The 20,725-nt window shown below is 33.3% G+C and overlaps 2 protein-coding genes across 2 annotated transcripts; one reads left to right on the top strand and one right to left on the bottom strand.

Moving 5' to 3' along the window:
* Positions 1-3,134: 3,134 nt before the first annotated feature.
* LOC122609866 (geranylgeranyl diphosphate reductase, chloroplastic) lies at positions 3,135-4,625 on the bottom strand. The gene has a single exon (XM_043782808.1). It carries the CDS (start codon positions 4,579-4,581, stop codon positions 3,193-3,195), a length of 1,389 nt encoding a protein of 462 aa, XP_043638743.1. The 5' UTR covers positions 4,582-4,625; the 3' UTR covers positions 3,135-3,192.
* A 9,016-nt stretch (positions 4,626-13,641) lies between these two features.
* On the top strand, positions 13,642-15,513 carry LOC122580506 (GDSL esterase/lipase At1g74460). Its single transcript, XM_043752782.1, has 5 exons — positions 13,642-13,888; positions 14,039-14,169; positions 14,417-14,656; positions 14,772-15,021; positions 15,127-15,513. Exons 1-5 carry the CDS (start codon positions 13,648-13,650, stop codon positions 15,372-15,374), a joined length of 1,110 nt encoding a protein of 369 aa, XP_043608717.1. The 5' UTR covers positions 13,642-13,647; the 3' UTR covers positions 15,375-15,513.
* The last annotated feature ends 5,212 nt before the right edge of the window (positions 15,514-20,725 follow it).

Below are 20,725 nucleotides of genomic sequence, written 5' to 3'. Positions count from 1 at the left end.
GATATTTGAGTGAGGGAATGAAAGAGAAGGTCATTTTGATAGTTATTGAAACTAAGGTTCATTATTTTTTGAAAAAAATTAAAGGGTTACAATTAAGTTTGGATAAAGATTTATTTAGGAATATGATATGATATGATTATTTAGTTCAATTGGTTAAAAATGAAAGCATTAATTAAACTGGTTAAGAAAATGAACTAAGTTGATTTTATAACCAAGACTCTTAGGGTGGACGGAGTGGAACCGACACCAAGTAGGTACCGGTCCGGTACCGGGGGAACACCACCCCGTGTTACCGGTACCGGTTGGGCGGTGAAAATCTTTGTTACCGTTTTTCGACCGTTGCTTGTGTTTTTCTTTTTTTTCTTTTTTTCTTTTGTGTTACCTGCCATGAAAATCTATATACATACATACATATATATGTGTGTGTGTGTGCAGGTGTTGTTAGGAAGAAGTCAGCATCGAGATATATGTTATATAATATTAAATTCAATTTTATATTTTATACCATATATTTTAAGCTATTTATCATATTGACTCAAAGTCTTTTTCTTATATTCTTGTTTTCTATACATAATTATTATTAATAGTATTTTAAATTGATATTTAGTGTTTATAAAATGTTTAATTTTATAGTTTTAAATACTATTTTACTGAAATATTTAAGAATTGTTTAATTTTTTTTTATTTGAACTAATTTTTAAATTAAGTAATTAAAAAAATAAAAAAATATGGAGGGGTGGCGAGGTGCTCCTATCATTAGGGGAGGGGGGAAAAGAAAAATCGGGGAGGGGAGGGGAGGGGAGGAGTGGGGAAGCTCTCCCCCCACCCTTATAGTTCAAGTGTTTAAAGAAAAAAAAAGACTATTATAGTTCAATCAGATCGAAATCAATATCTAATAATACCTTTTCTTATCTACAAGAGTAAGTACTCGTGCGTTGTGACGGTGATATGGTGGGATGATAGATCATAAAGTGTGATAGCCAAAGGCCTTAACCTTACGGGTTCCGCCCTCGTATTTAAAAATTCGTCGAAAGCATATTGAATGACATCTCTAATGAAAAAGCATGAAAATTTTAATAACACCCATATAATTTTTATAATTTATCGATATACAGTTTGTAAGATAAAAGATTTTGAATGAATTGGAGGAGTAAGTGATTTATGGAGGAGAGAAAAAAAAGATGATTGATTGAGATTTAAGGAAAGAGAAAGGGTGTTTGGTAATATAAAATTAATAGAAGGGGCATTTTGGGGGAGTAAATGTTGAAACTTAAAATTTTAGACAGGGAGAATCTGCTTTATAATATAGTATAGATAAGGCCACAGCCAACCCACGACACCATCCTTCCTCTTCCTCACTGCCACATCAGTTTTTCTCTCTCCTAAAACACCTCTTCCTCACTCACTACCAACCTCACTTCTTCCTTAACTTTTATTTTATTCTTATTTTATATTTAACAAAATTATATAATTTAAAAAATAAATCAACTTTTATATTATTATCGGTTTGTGGGGCCCGTTTTACTGATTTTGAATTTTGAAAAAAACGGCTAGTATTTTTTCCCCCCTATTTATACTCAACTTAACACACTCATTTCAACTCGCAACAACTTCTTTCAAATCATTTTTTATCCTCCTCAAAACCATTCTATTTCAAAATGGCCTGACAAATATAAAATGAATCCGAACATCTTTTGTTATGCATGTGTTGGATACAAGAATGTGAAATGGTTAACTCCCCAAGCCAGGCCACTTTTTGGACCAACATATCTGGGCGCTTCAACACGAATACCACCAAACGTCCAAGAAGCAAATCTCAACTACTAGGTTAGTTCCAAAAAATTCACAATGAATGTAAGCAGTTTGCGACAATCTATACGAGATTGAATGCATAAAGACAATCTGATCAAAGAGGATACCCTCCTTCAAACTGAAGTCTTTAACCAAATGGGTTACCTACGGGAGAAAAGGTGACAATGTGAGCATCAGCTTGAGGCAATACAAGCACCAGACCGCAAGGTCTCAAAGCACGAAGAGACATATTCTATGTTTCTGCAGGATGAGATCAAGAAGATAAAGAGGGTGGTCGATGACGTTTTTAAAGTTGGTCACACGTTGAGTGACCAGTGCACTTGGGCAGAATCATATCACGACAATTGCGGGGAAGACAGAATTACTTGGGAAATCAAATGCCCGCAACACGACAAGTGGTGGGCAAACGAAAGCGTTTATGTAAAATAAAGAACTCTTATGAGTAGTTACAATTTATCTGGTTCGATTTGGTGTTATCTGGATAATTAAGTATGGATTTGGTGTTATCTGGTTCGATTTTTATGTAAAATAAAGAACTCTTAGAAACCGGATACCTTGGCGAGTTTGTTTCGACCATATTTTGACTCGTTACCCAATTTATCTATATGGTCTATAACATAAGAATGCTGTCTCGGCCCCCTTTATCTCATTGTTTAAGTTTATATTTAGATTATCACTAATGAGTAGTTACAATGAATTCGTTCGGCTTTCTGAAGTTTTCAGGGAGCAATTTGCCAATTTGTATCCTATTTCTTAGTTTATGGTTTGGTTTCAGTTGATACAATTATATAAAATACGGCGGTAGTTCGCCAAAGTTCAGTCCAAATAGATGATAGAAAAATTAGGCAAGGAAGAACCAATCTACATATAGTAGTTTTGATGGTAAATGTATTAGCCATGGCACTTGGGTCCTACTGTCTTAGGAATTTATTTTAGCCATGTAAATTTGGGTCCTAGTCTCTTGTACTTGTCCTTCGTTTGTCTATTTTCACTACCTTTTTATGTCAATTGAACCTCTCATTTATCAATGGTTTAAAAATCGGAGCTGGCCGAGCCACAAAACACTGTGCACAAATCCAACCAACCGGTTTAAAAACATTGCATTTTATAACCTTCTAGCATTCAGTTGATCTAAACACTTGGTGGAATTCTAAAAATAAGAGTACTTCCTTGATTTCTTCATGTATGATATGAAAACCATTAGAATAAAATGGGCATACACTACAGTGTTTCCACTCTGTGTAAATTGTAATGTTGGCAATTAGCCACACAAGTGATAAAGTTTTATGAAGTTAAAACAAAACACAAGAACACGAACAACATTAACAACAATTAAAGTATCTTGAATATTACATAACACAACAAATACATTATATCATATTAGATCTTTGCCATCTCATTCCTAAGGGCGTTAGCCCTAACCAAGCTTCCAATGGTGTTAAAAGCAAGCTTCAAGTCATCCAATGGGTTTCCGGGTACGACCCTCTTGTACAAATAGCTATCGAAAGTCATCTTCTGCACGTACTCATCCGCGCACATCTCCACAAACGCCTCCCTAGCTGGATTCGACCGGTAAAACACCTTTTGCAATATATCCAACACCTTATAAGTTGGCCAATAGGTTTTGTCCCATTTCTCCAAATACACCCTCAAATCCGACTCATCGATCATCCTAGTCCCATTTGCCGATCCCTCAACAATCGCCTCTGCGCACATCCTCCCACTCTTTGCCGCAAAATAAATCCCTTCACCCGAGCACTTAGTGACGTAGCCAGCTGCGTCACCAACCAGAGCCACCCTTTCCGCTAGTCTTCGCGGCCTAGGGTGTTCTGGAATCGGGTGGGCCTCCACCCGAATAATCTTTCCACCTAGAATCTTGTCACGTGCTCTCAAGCGCGTGGCGGTCTGGAATTTCTTAATGTCAGGTTTATGGGTCACTGTGCCGGTTCCAACCGCCACGTGGTCACATTTAGGAAACACCCACCCATAAAAATCAGGTGACACGTCATCACCAACATACATCTCGGCGAGATTCTCATAATAATGCATTTTGTCATCGGGGATCTTAATCCGTTCTTGAAACGCGATTGCGTACTCATAATCTCCCGCATCGATAGATTTAGCGACGCGGGAGTTGGCTCCATCGGCACCAATCACAGCATCAACTTCGATTGTGACCTTTTTGCCGGTGGAGCCAACTTTGCCATCGTACGCGTTGTAATGAATTACATACGGCGCGTACTTATCGGTCGGTTTGTCCATTTTGACAAACAGACCATTCACGACCGTGGCGCCTGCAGCGGCGGCACGTTCGCGAAGGTACGCGTCGAGAATCTCTCGACGCACCATCCCGATATATTCATGGGGTTTCAAAGTTCTCCCAATATCCACCGCCACATTCGACGGCGATATCATTTTCATCTTAGTTACCCTCCGGTCAATGATATCCAACGGCAGGTCAAACTCACCCACCATGCAAAGAGGGATAGCTCCGCCGCAAGGCTTAGCATTATCCATTTTCCGTTCAATAAGGATAGTTTCCACGCCGCCTTTAGCTAAAGTTTCGGCGGCGGCACCACCGGCTGGACCCCCACCAACGATGGCCACACGGAGATTCCGGCCGGTGATTTTGGGGCTGGATTTTCCGGCCACCACATTCAATCGGCGGTATTGGATTTGGTTGGATGGAAGTGGTTTTGAGAGAAGGCTGTTTTCCGGCGAGGATTGGCGACGGAGTCCGACGAAAGATTTAAGTGCGACGGACGCCATGTTGTGTGTTTGTGGTGGTGGTTTTTTGTGGATACTAAAGTGAAGTGGAGTGTTTGTTTTTGTAAACATTTTTTAAGGATATGGTTTGGGATATGGTGCTGGTTGTGGCCGTTGGATGTTAATAATCAATGGTTGGGATTTTGTGTGGATAATACAAGGAATTTTTGTGATTGTTTTTGTTTTGAAATGACCTTTGTGTACATGGTACTAAAAATAACAGTAACAATTGAGTACAATAATGTGGTAGTAGTAGTAGATGTAAATATTTATTGTAGATGTAAATATTTGCCGTTCAAAAAAAATATATATAGATGTAAATATTTATTGTAGGTGTATAAGTTTATTTGATGAATTTATCAAGAACTAAGAAGTAAAATAGGTAGGTTAGTTAGTGATGTACAACAGACATATAATAAAGAAAGTAACATGGAACATTTTTTTTCCGAAAAAGTAACTAACATGGAACATGATGAGCTTATAAAATGATAACAGGTGATATAAATTCACTTCATAAACTCTATATAATAATGTTCAACAATGCAAGAAATCAAATTAGTTATATTGTGTTAAGTCTATAAACTAAATTATCTCAATGTTATATTTATATATTATGAATTTGTTGACCTTTCTAATATTTGAGTTATGTAATATCTACAAAACTAAATGTTAAACTTTTTTGAAATACACTAAAAAGAATATCAGATGGGCCTAAAAGTCATGAGATATATAAATAATATCAAAAAAAAATATTTTTTAAACGAATTACAAATAAAACTATATTAGTAAGACACCTGGCCGATTTAAAAGTTATGTTTCTTTTAATAGGTTTAAATCAAATATCACAACGAATGGTTTAGTTTATGCTTTCTATTTTAACCTTAGCATAATTCATCAAAATTTTAATAAAGGGGTAAAAATTTACAATGCGAATCATTCTCCCCTTACATGTGTATCTCCATACGATGAAAATGGAGAAACAACTTAACAAATTGATAAACAAGCAGTACATATATCATATACATAGTTAGCAGTGCATATGATATCCTTTTAATAAAATAGTTGAAAGGTTACATAAATGAAAGGTTCACTAAGTTTTGTTATACTCTGAAATAGAATTATGTTTTTTTATGATGAAATAGAATTATGTTAATAAGATTTAATTTGTTTTGTAATGTAAACTTTATGTGCATAAAAACAGCATAAACCATTCTTTGAATTATTTTACAGAAGTTATTTGTCACGGGGCGCGTCAAGGGTCAGAGCGGCTACAAAAATTCCACGTACTTCAAATCATTTTGGTTGTTGTCATTTTCTTCTTCCCATGAATGTATGTAGACAAATCTCAAAAACCATATATTATTTTATATTATACAAATAATAACATTAAATTGAAATATTTAGCTCGTAGCTTCAATTTTTAATTTGAAAGTATGTTACGTGTCAACGAATAGAAGTAAGTTTTTGGGTTTTATTCATTCATACAAAAACCATTACAAGATATCTCTATTTATACAAGTAATTGAAAACTAATTATGGAAACATAGGTCACAACGACCGACTCTAATTCTGGACCATGGACCCGATCCTATCTCTTGTGGGCTTGAGCTTTGTTCTTTTATTTTAGTAAGTGATGAACCCGTTTCTGATCCTGCTTTATCTAACATTACGGATATTGAAATAAAATTTAAATAACATTAAAGAAAAACTAAAAATAATATATCGGTATTTTGAAGTTCCATTTACACTTGTAAAGCAAAAGGTATATAAGCTATCAATAACTTAAAAAAACCTTTTGCGAATAGCTTTTTCTTATATTTTAGTTGATGGATTAGTTAGTTGGCAAAATAAAAAACTTTTTAAAACATTTTTCCATTGATGATGTCGTAACTAAAAATATAAGTCCCCTTTATTAATATAAAAATTGTGCATTTTAACGTCATCAGACAAAGGAGATAAAAGGTAGGAAAAATATTGGTGTCAGCAATGCGGAGCTATGTGGTGGTCAATGGTGGTCATGACAACCCCATAATTTTCACAAAACTCTATTTTTCTAGTACTATTTTCATGTAGTTTCTAGTTTAAAGGTAATTGGCAACACCAGACTGATATAATTTAAATTTATAGTTTAATTTTACACTTGTTAGTATTATGAAAACATGTTGTATAAGGTAGGTTTTAAGGATTGTGATTTTTTAAAGTTGATCCAACTTTATAAGTAAAATTGGATCAACTTTAATCATTGGACTAAATCCACTGGTCACCATTCAAAAAACACATTTTAATCTTGATCATTAAATTTAATCCAACTACTAAAGTTGATCCAAATTCACCTATAAAATTGGATTAACTCTAGAGAATATTAATTCGGTTTTACAACTAAACATGTATGTAAGATGTACATCTGTATACTTACAATAGAATTCAGTGATAAGTTTTTATACAGAAAATATAATTTTTTAACATACATACAATCATACATTAAATATAGCCCTAAAGGTGGACGGAGTACGCCAACCGGTACCGGTTGGTCACCGGACATAATACCGTTCTGCCCCACTAGTACCTAATAGGCGGGGAGGAGGCGGGAAGCGCGGTTATTAGCTTGGCCTCCACCTTTTTTTTTTCTTTTTTTTTTTGTCTTTTCTTGTTGTTTTCCCTTTTTTGAGTGAGGAGAGGCGGGGAGGAATGAGAGGTATTCCGTGCAAGTTGGAAAAAACGGGGAGAATAAGGAAAGGTAAGGAGGAGTGGGGAGGTATCCCCCACCCTAAGAACAACATTAACATTCCACATCTCTAACATCATTACATTCTCAATTTTTTACATTCAATAATAATAAGAAAATGATAAGTCTTTTAAAAAATGTTCCTAACCATGCGATCTTAAAATTTGATAAAGTCAAAAGATGAGATTAAAAAAGAGTATAAGTAAATTACACTTGTCATGTTTTAAGTGTTTTTAAAAAAGTATTAAGCTAAATATTAAGAGTATATATTATCTATACTACTTTATAAAGATTATATACGCATATTAAAAAGTTAAAAATGGAGAGATACGGAATGACCATTATATCCTTAATGAATTAATACATAACATTAGTTATTTATCTTTTAAAAATTTTTACTACCCTTTAGATCAATTACCTCTACATCAATTACATATACATCATCCTACACCACTCGACACCACCACCACCACCACCACCTATAGTCGTGCCATCATCAGGTGTCCCTGACACCACCAAACCGCCATTCAACCATCACCATCGCATTAAATAGGTGCGATGCTCGGAATCTTTGTCGATTCGGGGAAAGTTTCACACAATAATTACACGAATTAGAGGGGAAACACCTACTTGTAAATAGGATAGGACAATTAGTCAATGAGTTGTGTTGCTTCAAGGACCTGATCTTAATTAGCAATTTGTAACTCATAAATTTTTACTAATTGGCTAGTAAACATATTGGAGGTTAGGCCCCAATTAGCACCCAGTGATATGATATTTGACCACGACTCCATGAAATTTAAAGTGATAAAGATTGAGAATACAAAAGCTGCTTCACAAATAACATGGAACACAAGGTAGGATATCTTGAAGATAACCTGGTTTTAGTTTTTCTTTGCCCGTTTTAACCAAAGTTTATTGTACACGTACATTTTGGTTAGGCTATTTTTTATAACAGTAAATCTTAAATTCAGTGACAATTTAGAGAAGTGTCGGTATGGACATTATATGCTATTTTAAATAGATGTTCTAAAAACATAGATGGTAAGAACTATAATCATTTATCCATTGCGGTTGTAGTGTTATACTTAACAATAATTGTTTTTGCTCCTAGATTGTTTATTTTAGCTCTTTTATGTTTGAATTACAATATGTTTTTTCTTAAAGTTTGATATAAGAAAAAGTTGCCAGTTAAAAGTTCAGTTATCTGAACATGATTTGCTAAGCTAGTAAGCTGCTTTATAAATATTTAAGCAAACTTCTACATGTTTCGGTATTTAAATAGTCTTACCTTTTATCTAAAGCAAAAAAACTGCTTACAGGTTCAACTTAGATTAGAAAAGGACATCCGCCTTATAAGAAGTGTAGATCAAACATTTGATTTCTGTTTATAGAGATAAAAATGTTAATCAATTTATATATATACTAACTTATTACTTGTTGGTTTCTTTGCTAAGCTACTTATTATTCCATAGATAATAGTCATTAGACTATATTACGTTTGTACTTGGTAGTATAGTAAATAAGTATATTAGTATTGCATTTTTCGTATAAATAATTTTTGTAAAAGACTCGGAGGATATCAAGGCCCAGAATTCAAGTCCTAGCAGTACTTAGGTGTAAAGTATGGTTTGCCAACTAGGAAATTATTTGGGCTAAGGATACGAGTCCAAGCCCGATATCATCCAAACCCACATCAAACAAAGTGTAACGATTAATGAGCTATATCTATGATCTAACTATGCTGTTACGCAATCATGAGATAACAACTTAAATCATACGAGTATCAATCAAGCAATTCATGAGTCTTGACTATACATTGAACCAACCCATGGTTATATGGGGGTTTGTTTTGTTATCAATTACTCGTACGTACTATCAACTAGGGAAGTAGGAGAGAATGAGAGATGGTTCCAAGTTCCAACAAACCGACTAGTAAATAAAACATATAAAGTAAGCGTAAGGCAAGCTAGATTAATTCCATGATCACAGATGAAGCTCGTTGGATCTTGAATTCTTGATTATGTTAGTTGTTCAATTCAAAGGAGTGATGGTTCCAACATAACTCTTAAACTGAACGAATTCCACGGATTCAGAACAAAGAAACTGATGATCACCAAACAATAAGTTTAATGATTCAAACCTTGCATTTTTCAAGTCATAAATACGTAGACTGATGGCATTCTTCTCCTTTGTAGACGAAAACACAAACTTGTCATCCTCGCTAAAAAACCCCAGCAATTTGACCCAAGATTTGTTGGAGGACAAAGTAATGGTTTTTCTGACCCAGCCACGATTTTCATAGTCTTGTAATATCCAGATATCAATTTGGTTGAGCGTTTCCACCAACGGATCACGATAAACAACTTCTAATAAGCCACCATTGATCTGAATGAGGAAAGGGGCCTTGAAATTTATCAACTGGTGTGTAGTATTGAGGTAAGTTAATTACCGAAAAACATTCACTAGTCAAGTCGAACGTCAAGATTTTATGAAACCTAAATGGAAGCAGCATATGTATGACACTATTGACACAGACGCCACGTTTCAAAGAAAATATAACATCATCCACATTAGGATCATCAAAAGGAAGCGCGGCGTTATCAAGCTTCCTCCAAGAATAATCTGACAAAGAAAATACATAAAACTCTAGTATAACAGGTTTGGAAGTAAAATCATGCATCCTCATGTGCAAAATCTTATGTTGGTTTTGGGACTGGTCGAATCCAAAGACGTTATACCTATAAACTGTCGAATAATCATAAACATTAATTATTAGAAGTCGGATAAGGGAGATACAAGAATTGTCGAGTTGTAGGATTAACAACGTAAGCAAAAGGATTGCACGATAATAATACTAAACCATTAATATGTTCCGTTTTTGTGGGAAACAACACATGATCAGTATCAGTTGCGTAATTGAAAGTGTGGGATGGGTAAGAGTTCCGCCATCAGGAGGGGCTGTTAGTATATATTGTTTGTTTCTCCGGTAGTGGGTAGCATATACGAGTATGCCGGATGAGGTTGTGGTGTTCTTATAATTGATATATGATTTTATGAATAATGGATGGGAGATTAGAGAGAGCCATTGTTTACATGTGGTTTTGAATTGGGTCAGAGGTTTGGGAGGGACTCGTGACAAGATTTCTGATATTATTTCTTCGGCGATATTATCTCTTCTTCCTATCTTCAATTCTTCTTTAATTTTCTTGTTTTTCAACATCATCTTTTTTGTTGATTCTTCGTCTTTTCGAATATACAAATAAATAGGGTTAGTTTACGCAGGGCAGCGTCCAGGGGAAAGTAAGTTTTGCTTATAGATGATACATATCAATAATCACTCCTCGTATTACTTTTGAGATTTATAATATCTCTCTCTAGTCCAGAGGATATCAAGCCCAGATCCTATAAGTCCTAATCAGTACTTGGGCTTGGGTTGGGTCCACTGTATTGTCTTGCCAAATAAAAAAACCACATTTGGGCTTTCGATCTGAGTCCATGTCCTATATCTACCAAAGTTCCAAACCCATATCAAACCAAGTGTAACGATATTCTAAGCAGCTACGCAATCATAAGATATTCATCACATTGCTAAATTAAGTAATTCATGAGTTTTTTGAACTACCCAAAGTTATATGTATTCAATGTTAGATAATTGCATTCAACAATGTCGAATATTGGGAATTTTATTAGGGGCAAAAGTTTCTCGGGGCCGACTTAATATATATAGGTAAAAGATTCATATGAGAAAAATTTTAATTGGAAGAATCATGAGAATTTCTAAATTATAATTTGATGTTCATATGCGAATGATATATGTAAACATATTCGTTCGCATATAAACTATCAACTCATATTTGAAATTACTTATGTTCATATATGAATAATTTTCACATGCATCTTACCTTCTATATATATATAGGGGTGGATTATTTTAGGATCTTCTATTATTTTAGGATCAATTAGGACATGTGTTTTTTTGTAACATACACACCACCATCATCATCTACTACAATATACAAGACTTTTTTTTAAAAAACACTAAGACTTTCTGGCGACACGGTGGCTGGAAAATCATGGTGGTGGTCGGAGATAATCATGGTGGTGTGTAAGTTACAAAAACAAATGTCCTAAAATTGGTTCTAAAAGAAGTGGTCCTAAAATAACTTGTACCTATAGATGGGGAACCCCTCACATTTGGTTTTTAGGGGGTGTTTGGTAGAAGGAAATCATAGAGAATGAAAATATAATAGAGAATGGAAATAGTGAGAAAGAGAATGAGTATTTGGAAAGAGAATGGATTCCGTTGTTTGGTACCCACAGAGAATGAATATATATAAAAAATAAAATTTTAAATAATAATACATTTATTACATATAACATCTTCAAAGAAAAAAAATATTTTTTTTCCATTCTCATCCATTCTCTACAATTTGTAGAGAATGGACAGAATGGAATTGATTCATCTTTCTCCTTTCTCATTTCCTTTCTTCGTCGCAAACAAACAAGGGAAGTCTTTCCCATTCCCTTTCTTCCATTTCCATTCCATTTATATCATACCAAACACCCCCTTATAATCATAAACATGGAGGCCATGTATTTATTTAAAATTCAAACAAATATTAAAATATTTGTATGTGAGGGGTTTCCCATCTATGGGGGTGTTTGGTACAATGGAATGGAAAGGGTGGAAATGGAATGAGAAACACTTCTCATGTTTGGTTGTAATGGAGAATGGGAAAGAGAATCGAGAATAGGGAATCGATTCCATTCCCTCAATTCTCTATGAAATGTAGAGAATTGATGGGAATGAAAATTTTTAAATTTTTTTTTGTTTTAGTGATGTTATATGTATTAAATTTGATTATTATTTAAAATTTAGTATTTTTTATATATTCATTCTCTGTTTGTACCAAACGACGGAATCGATTCTCTTTTCAAATACTCATTCACTTTCCCACTATATTCATTATCTATTATATTTTCATTCTCTTTGATTCATTCATACCAAACACCCCCTAAACTTAGATGGGGAACAACCCCATATTCATTTTCCCATATATAAAATTTTCAAACAAATTTATTATGGATAAAACTAAACTAATAAATTAAAGGGGGGATTCCAGGCCTAAGCTTAACCCTTGGCATTGAAGTCTTTAAAAGAAATTAATTGTGAAGTATTCACTACCTAATAATCAATCAATCTATGCGCTATATATTTTTTAAAACCGCATTACTCAATTTTTATGGTTTTTAATTCTAAAACTATTTCAAGAAAATTTTCATTAAAATTGGATTCGAACACACACCTCACAAAAAGGAAACCCATTGAGAAAATCCATGGTCCCTATTATTATCTTTCTACTTGAGGACCAGTAAAATGCAAATACCAACTATATAAAGGGAAAAATAATGCTATAGAAATTCTAAATCCAGTAAGTAGTGTGATAATGAGCAAACTAAACAATATATATAGAACATAATTATAATTAAGCGTGAATGCAACAGTAATACTATACTCTATGTGTAAATGGTACAAGGTTCAAATAAGCTCCACCTAATCATAAGGTAGGTGAGCACCCAAAATAATAAGTTGACAAGCAACATTGCCTCAAACCTTGGGAATTAATTGCCTGCTTAAGTGGTTGTAGTAGTTACAGTTAGCTTATCAAACTCAATACCTCTTCAACCCCGGCCATACAATACCTATGCCTTCTTTTTATGTTTACATTTACATAATTACATTTAATTAAGTGATCATTTTAAATTTAAAGATATTTGAACCGTAAACGGATAAATGGATGCTTTTTTCCATTACAAGTTATATGTAGAAAACGAGTTAATTTTTTATTCTAAATTTATATATATCTATGTATATAACTCTAAAAGTTGACCACTCATAAGATATTTATTAGATAAGATATGAAAATTAAATGATTAACACATCAAATTCGATCCCATTATGTATATTTGCTCTAAGGTAACAAATATATAACTGACCTTACGGTTACTTTTTTTTTCCAAGGATTTTGTATTTGATATAAAAATGACCTTAGGCTATATATAAAAATTGCTTGGTCACTTTTATTTTTTTTGTTATTTTGTAATCTTCAGGGTATGTAATTACCATTTTTCGTGGTTGAAAACATTAGTAATGATATTGACTAAATATGTCAAGTTGATGCAACAAAAAATAATTCTTTAGGAAAAAGTGGTACAACCTCCCTTGTCAATTACTTGCATGACTCACCTTTGTAAATAACTTTCATGTTTAAATTCCAACTTCAAACCCTCCTTTTCACCAACAAAAACAAGACCCCAAAATTCTAATTGTGAAACAGAAAATGAAGCTCACGGTGTCAATATTGTTGGTGGTTTTCACCATCTGTTTTTCGAGTTTGATAGACGGGTACGATTGCAAGATTGTGCAATTTATATTTGGGGACTCGTTATCTGATAATGGTAACAACAATCGGCTTTCCAAGAGCTTTGCTCAGGCAGCACTGCCTTGGTATGGTATCGACTATGGCAACGGGATGCCCAATGGTAGATTTACCAATGGACGTACCGTTGCTGATATTATAGGTAATGTTTTTAACTTTAAAAATTATTGCCTGTAATGTTTCATTTGTAGCATAATGACTTGGTATAATATATGTTTAAGCATCTGAAAAATACATGTAAAGATGATGAAGGGATCGAACATAAAAAAAAATGTGTCAAATTTGACTGTAGGTGATAAGATAGGGCTTCCACGACCACCAGCTTTCCTCGATCCCTCGTTATCTGAAGATGTTATACTTGCTAACGGAGTGAATTTTGCTTCTGGAGGTGGCGGTATCTTGAACGAAACTGGAGGTTTATTTGTAAGTTTGAGCTCAAGCTAGCTTCAATTCCTTAATTAATTTGTCCACTTTGTTTCATTTTGCCAAACTTTTTTTTCGTTATATATAAAAAAAAAGGTACCATCAAGGTGGCCTAGTGAAATGTTACAGGTTCGAAACCTCCCTAGGTAATTTTTAAACAGAGAAGTCCTTATCCGTTTTATCTTTTAAACAGTGCTAATTTTAACTACAGTACATAATAATTAGCCGGGTTATTATAATTTTACAGATTCAAAGATTCTCCTTGTACAAGCAAATTGAGTTATTCAGTGGTGTTCAAACATTAATCCGAGGATCAATCGGCGATGAAGCAGCTACGAAATTCTTCCAGGATGCAAGGTACGTGGTAGCACTAGGTAGCAACGACTTCATCAACAACTACCTAATGCCCGTATACTCTGATTCCTGGACGTACAATGATGACACCTTCATCGACTATCTCATGGAAACTCTTGGTGCTCAACTCACGGTATGAACAAAACCAAACCATAAATTAAAAATATATATAGCCCGAAAATAGTGTCCGCCAAAACTAGCTAGTTGTAACTAAGTTGTTAATATTAATCAAATGACTGATTTTGTAGGTATTACATGGGATGGGAGCAAGACAGTTGATGGTTTTCGGGTTAGGGCCCATGGGTTGTATCCCTCTTCAAAGGGTGCTGAGTACTTCGGGTGAGTGTCAAGAGAAAACAAACACACTGGCTCTTAACTTCAACAAAGCTACTGCTAAACTCATGGACGACTTATCCGCAAAGCTTCCAAATGCAAGTTACAAATTTGGAGATGCCTATGATGTGGTTAACAATGTCATCACCAATCCTAGTAAATATGGTACACTTCTCATTATTTTTTTGTTATTACTTAATTGATCTTATATATGCATTTTGAGTCACTAATTAACCTTTATTTTGTTGGTTTTTAAATGGGATTTCACAGGCTTTGACAATGCTGATTCGCCATGTTGCTCGTTTGGAAGGATTAGGCCGGCTTTGACATGTATTCCTGCTTCAAGATTATGTAAAGACAGAAGTAAATATTTGTTTTGGGATGAATACCATCCGTCGGATCGTGCTAATGAGTTGATTGCTGATGAGTTAATTAGAAAATTAGGATTTAAGCCTATAAATCAAACGGATGGTTCGTCTCCGTCTCCAACCTCTGCTCCTGCTCCCAGTGATGATTGATTAAAATTCTCGCGACGACTTTCATCTTTTTCCTCTGTATGAAATCTGTTTTTAATATTTTGTAGTCTTCCTTCATTTGTTCATGACTTGTAATCGGTCTGTTTGAAGTTTTGAAATATATATACCTATACTTGTCAAATTTGTCATATGATATTGGATCAAAAGTGCCTAATCTTGTCCTCCTTACATTTAGGGACATCATTTTGTGTACTTTTGGCAACATTCTGCCATCATAATAGTGCAATTGTATCAAATAACAAAATAATTAACTTCTTTCTGTATTTCTTTCTTCGCTAATTATATATATACTAAAAAGCTATATGTTTTTACAAGTTATCTATGCATACAAAGTACAAGTATGTATTGCATTGATAAAACAAACCCAATAAATAACGTTAACGGTCATTAAGGATAGTCACAAAATCTGTTGCAAAACAAGTCCTTTTCTTTAACGGTTATTGACAGACGTTACATTACTTGACAGAACTTTAACTATAGCTAATAGTATAGATTTTTTTGCTTCATGTTCAACTATGTATTACATAGGTAAAACAAAAACAATAAATAACTTTAACGAGCATTAAGTGTAGACTCTACTACAAGGTTTTTTTCTCTAACGGTCGTCGACGGCCGTTACTTTACTTGACATAACTTTAACTGTAGTTAATAGTATATCTTGAGGTACAACCATGTATCATGTAGATTAAAAAAAACAATAAAAAACTTTAAAGTGTAGTCAAAGTATCTGTTGCAAAACAGGTCTTTTTCTCATATAGCCATCAACAACCATTACGTGACTTTAATTTAACGAAGTTTACTTATAATATGTTACGCCCACAACCAAGTACGGGTTAATTTACTAGTTATATACTACAATAGAATCAAAAGTACCAGGCTTTGTGCCATCTCACATTTACGGATTTTTTAATAGTTTCTATGGTTTACGAAGTTCTTACGCCGTTCATTTAGATGCCTCAAATTTGGGCCAAAAAGCCCACCATTTTTGTTTGTTTCTCATTTATCTAACTATCATTCTTTGTTAAATTACACATACTAATTTAGTACATACGAGAGGGATACTCGCGCAATGCAGCGACGATTACAACGATGGGTGGTGGTGGTGGCGATGGTGGCGGTAATAGTGTGGTTATTAATGTGAAAGTAAGTGATGTAAAACGGTGTAGTGTATTTATTTTAAAAGTTAAAAGATGTATTTTGTAAATAATCTAATTAATAGTATTATAATTAAATAAATATATTAGGTGAAAATTATTAAATTAGTGAAAAAAGAAGACAAATAGTTTGGATTGATAAGGTTGAAAAATATTTTAGGGATATTTTGGGTAGATGTGGTGTATATGTTAAAAATGCGTTGAAAGTTAAAGGTATTTTAGATATTTTAAAAGTAGAAAGTTAAAAATGAAAAAGAGATAGTTTGTTTTATAAAGGAGTATAGATATAGATTACTATATTAGTACTTTATTATGTATTTCTATATTAGTTTAGTTTTAATCGTAAATGTTTTCTTATCAATTGAATTGATTGTGTTTCAGTTACTTTTCATTATTATTTCATTTTTATTTTTATTTCACTTTGTAATAATAATAATTTGTAAATATCATAATTTTTGTAAGAATGTTATCATCGGTATAACACTTTTTGTAGCAAAGCTCTGGACAACTCCGACTATATTACTATTTAGCTTTACACTTTCCATATTTACTATCATACTTTTAATCAGATATCTTGTACAGTATTATTTTGTATACTAGCTAATCAGCCCGCATAATATACGGGCGGCTGAATTTGATGTTAAGATTATAACTTGTTTAAAAGTCATAATATATAAATTACATTAGCTATGGTAAAGTTTTAATGATAATTCAGATGTTAATATTTTTTTCCCTGAAGGTTTACATAACAGTTAGAATCAAATATCTTGTATTATTTTGTATACTAGCTAATTAGCCCGCATATTATGCGAGCGGCTGAATCGATTTGATGTTAAGATTATAACTTGTTTAAAAGTCATAATATATAAATTACATTAGCTATGTTAAAATTTTAATGATAATTCAAATGTCATACCTCTAACTTCAAAATAATATTACAATAATCGATATCGTGATTGGTAATTTTAACGACCTCAAGGAAAGTGGAAATGATACATTTAACTCCGTTACTTCCTTGGCATTCCTTTGGATTGGTAATCGATGTCGTGATTTTCATGCTTCGTGGGAAGATTGGATTGTTTTTTCGAGGCCTGCTAGATGTTTGTAAAGAGGTTCTAAGCGTTACTTGGTTATTTTATCGATTTGTATTTTCTTCTAGTTGTATATTTGTACTAATAAACTTCTAGGTCTTGCTAGTAGTTCATTAATAAAGATATTATGTGGTTCCAAAAAAAATATTACAATAATCAAATTTAATCTACAAACTATATACGGGTTTTGATTTTTAGATATTTTTTTCCTTACAAGATGAAGTAAAATAGGAAGCTTCCATGATTATCTACTTAAATTATTTTAAAATCATAATATTTTAAAATAAGTTTTCATTTATCTTTATTTTGCTCATTTTTTTAGGATGTCATAAAAAATATTAAGATTTTATATGAATATGTCATTGAAGTCTCTTTCAAAAAAAAAAACGACATCATCACAATTTTCTTATATTAATATAAGAGATAAGAGATGTTATTATTTTGACTATATGTTATGTTAGTATAGTTTTTTTTTTTTTACTATATGTTATGTTAGCATAATACTTATAAGTTATTACATTTTTATTTATTCGAAGATTTTTTATTTACATTAATATAGTTATCGTTGGATAAAACACTTTATAATTTTACATATTATCATTAATAATAGACGTAATGTTTTCCGGGGTTCCGGGGTAACGTTACGGAGACCAAACTAGTTTGATAAAATAATCAACATTGATTCACTTTATGAGTATTGGGATTTGCACTGTTGAACTTTGTGCAAGATAACGAAAATGTTAGCAGAATGTTGGGCCGTTTACATACTTTGTTAGATTGGGCTATACTTAGCCCAATCGAACACATAAACTTTCTGTTGCACGCGTTAATTTACTTACTCTGTAGGATGACCATAGTCAACATTGACCCTCCATTTGACTCAAATTTCGTTTGATACTTCCAACCAAACTCAAGTTGGATCATTTCGATGTGAGAAACCCCAACCTAAGTATATGCCTCAAGATTTTATCCATGTTGAAATAACTTTTCTCATACTACCACCGCCTACTAATCGCATGTACGTACTTAAGGGTGTTGCCCGATCTTGTTCGCGTTTATTGTTCTATGTCTCAATAGCTTGTATAAATTATTAGTAATAGCTAACAGTACCGCTTTACATTTATTATGCCAAATAAGGATACATAGTCTAACAGTATAGGAATAGGCATGAAACCAGTCTCGTCCCGTACCAATACCGATATTATCCCAAAAATCATGAAAATTTAGTATTGGTCCCGGTCCCATATAAGGCAGGACCGTGAAATACTGTAAATTGCAGGATTTTTCTGGTCCCATCCTGGTCATCATAAAAAACGAACACCGGTCCTTATTCTACTTGAGACTTGATACGGTACTATTTCTCGATACCAAAATAAAGACGGGACTCGGAATTTCCTATAGATGTGTTGGCTTATAATATATATCCAAGTCTCCAAATAAATATGAGAATAACTATATGGGACATTGATATTTTGCTTATATATAAAAGTAAAAGTTATATAATAAAATTGACTATTCCTTCCTGTATAAATGGATCAGAAATATTTGGACATCCTGTAACCTATGATTACTTTAGGAAATCAAGAATGGGTACCACCTCAATATTCCACTAGCTTTGCCACTAATTAAAATCCCCGGATTGTACGTTTCAAGTGCTTTCTACCTAACATTGATATATACGGAGTAGTTTAAAATTAGCCGAAGTTTCTAAATGTACACATACGTGTTCTTCGTTAAACATGTCTCATACGTTTATTCGTTGATAGGGAACACACAACGACATTAAAAAAACAGCACAAAAACCCAATGTGTGCTGTTATGTTAGAAAGTTATAAATGGAAATGAAATAAAAAATGATCAACCAAGATCACAATCTAATACTACGACACTTTCATACTCCAACCATTCAACAACTTGATTAGATACACATATTAATTTGATAGTTTCTAACGCTTTAAACCATCATACTAATAATTACTAATACGTAGCTAAACTTATTTATTTGTATTAGCAATAGTACAATCGATAAATTTGTCACGAATTTCACTAATTAATCAACTAAAACGTACACTAGCTAGTGTATATAGCACTATGTTATTGCTTTCGGTTTCCTATGTCAAACAGCAACGTGTGTAGTATCCGATCTCTTATTATGGTCTTGGAGTGTGGCGGTTGTTTGCCCCTGATCCTGGATAATCGTTCACTTCTAGCAGATTCATCCTTACCGACGTCACACTCTCCATCTGCTCCCAGCTTTCTTTCATGCTCCCCTGAATTGAAGAAGAACAAATTAATTAAAATGATGATGTTATAAATCTTTACAAAATTGATCACTATACAAGTTCATTCTGGTCACTGAACAAAATTGACGTCACATACATGGCGGACGTACACTATGCACAAAATTGATCACTATACAAGTTCATTCTGGTCACTGATTCTTGGTCGATCAACTTTTTTGAGATAGTGTTATAATAAATCTTAAAAAAATTAGTATGTAACCAAGAATGAGCGACCAGGAATTAATAATTGTAACTAAAAGCAAATTAGTACAGTAATTATTTACCGAGTGGATTTTGCTTGAATGTTTTTGATGCCCTAGTAGTAGTACTGACGATCCTTCATCCATAAGATTCAATGTTCCTATATATTGAAACAAATATATATTATAATCAATATTGCATGCATTACCAACCAAACAATCCTTCATGATAGATGATCATCATATATATATCGGTAAATTAATTTTGCTAATATTGCATAGTTTCAGGAAACTATGCAAATTGTCTTAAAGTGCGAATTGATCCAAGTGTGTGAAACACTTGAATATTATTAACATACAGGGTCGATAGGATAACATATATGTTAAATTTCATATCGACCGTGTATGTTAGTGTAACTAATTAAAATGATCGGTACATGCATTTTTAATTAGTTACACTACTATCATACATCTTAGTTACTAAGATGCATTATATAGATATACGTGTACGGTTACACATATTTGTAGGAACTAAGAAAGGGATTGCTTACTTGACATTGGGACTGCATTGGAAGTGGGTGAAAGGAGGAGGAGAAGAAGCACAAG

The sequence above is a fragment of the Erigeron canadensis genome, chromosome 8, assembly GCF_010389155.1.
Source record: "Erigeron canadensis isolate Cc75 chromosome 8, C_canadensis_v1, whole genome shotgun sequence".
Taxonomy (NCBI): domain Eukaryota; kingdom Viridiplantae; phylum Streptophyta; class Magnoliopsida; order Asterales; family Asteraceae; genus Erigeron; species Erigeron canadensis.
Note: the sequence above shows the minus strand (reverse complement) of the source record. Positions and strands in the feature narration are given on the sequence as shown.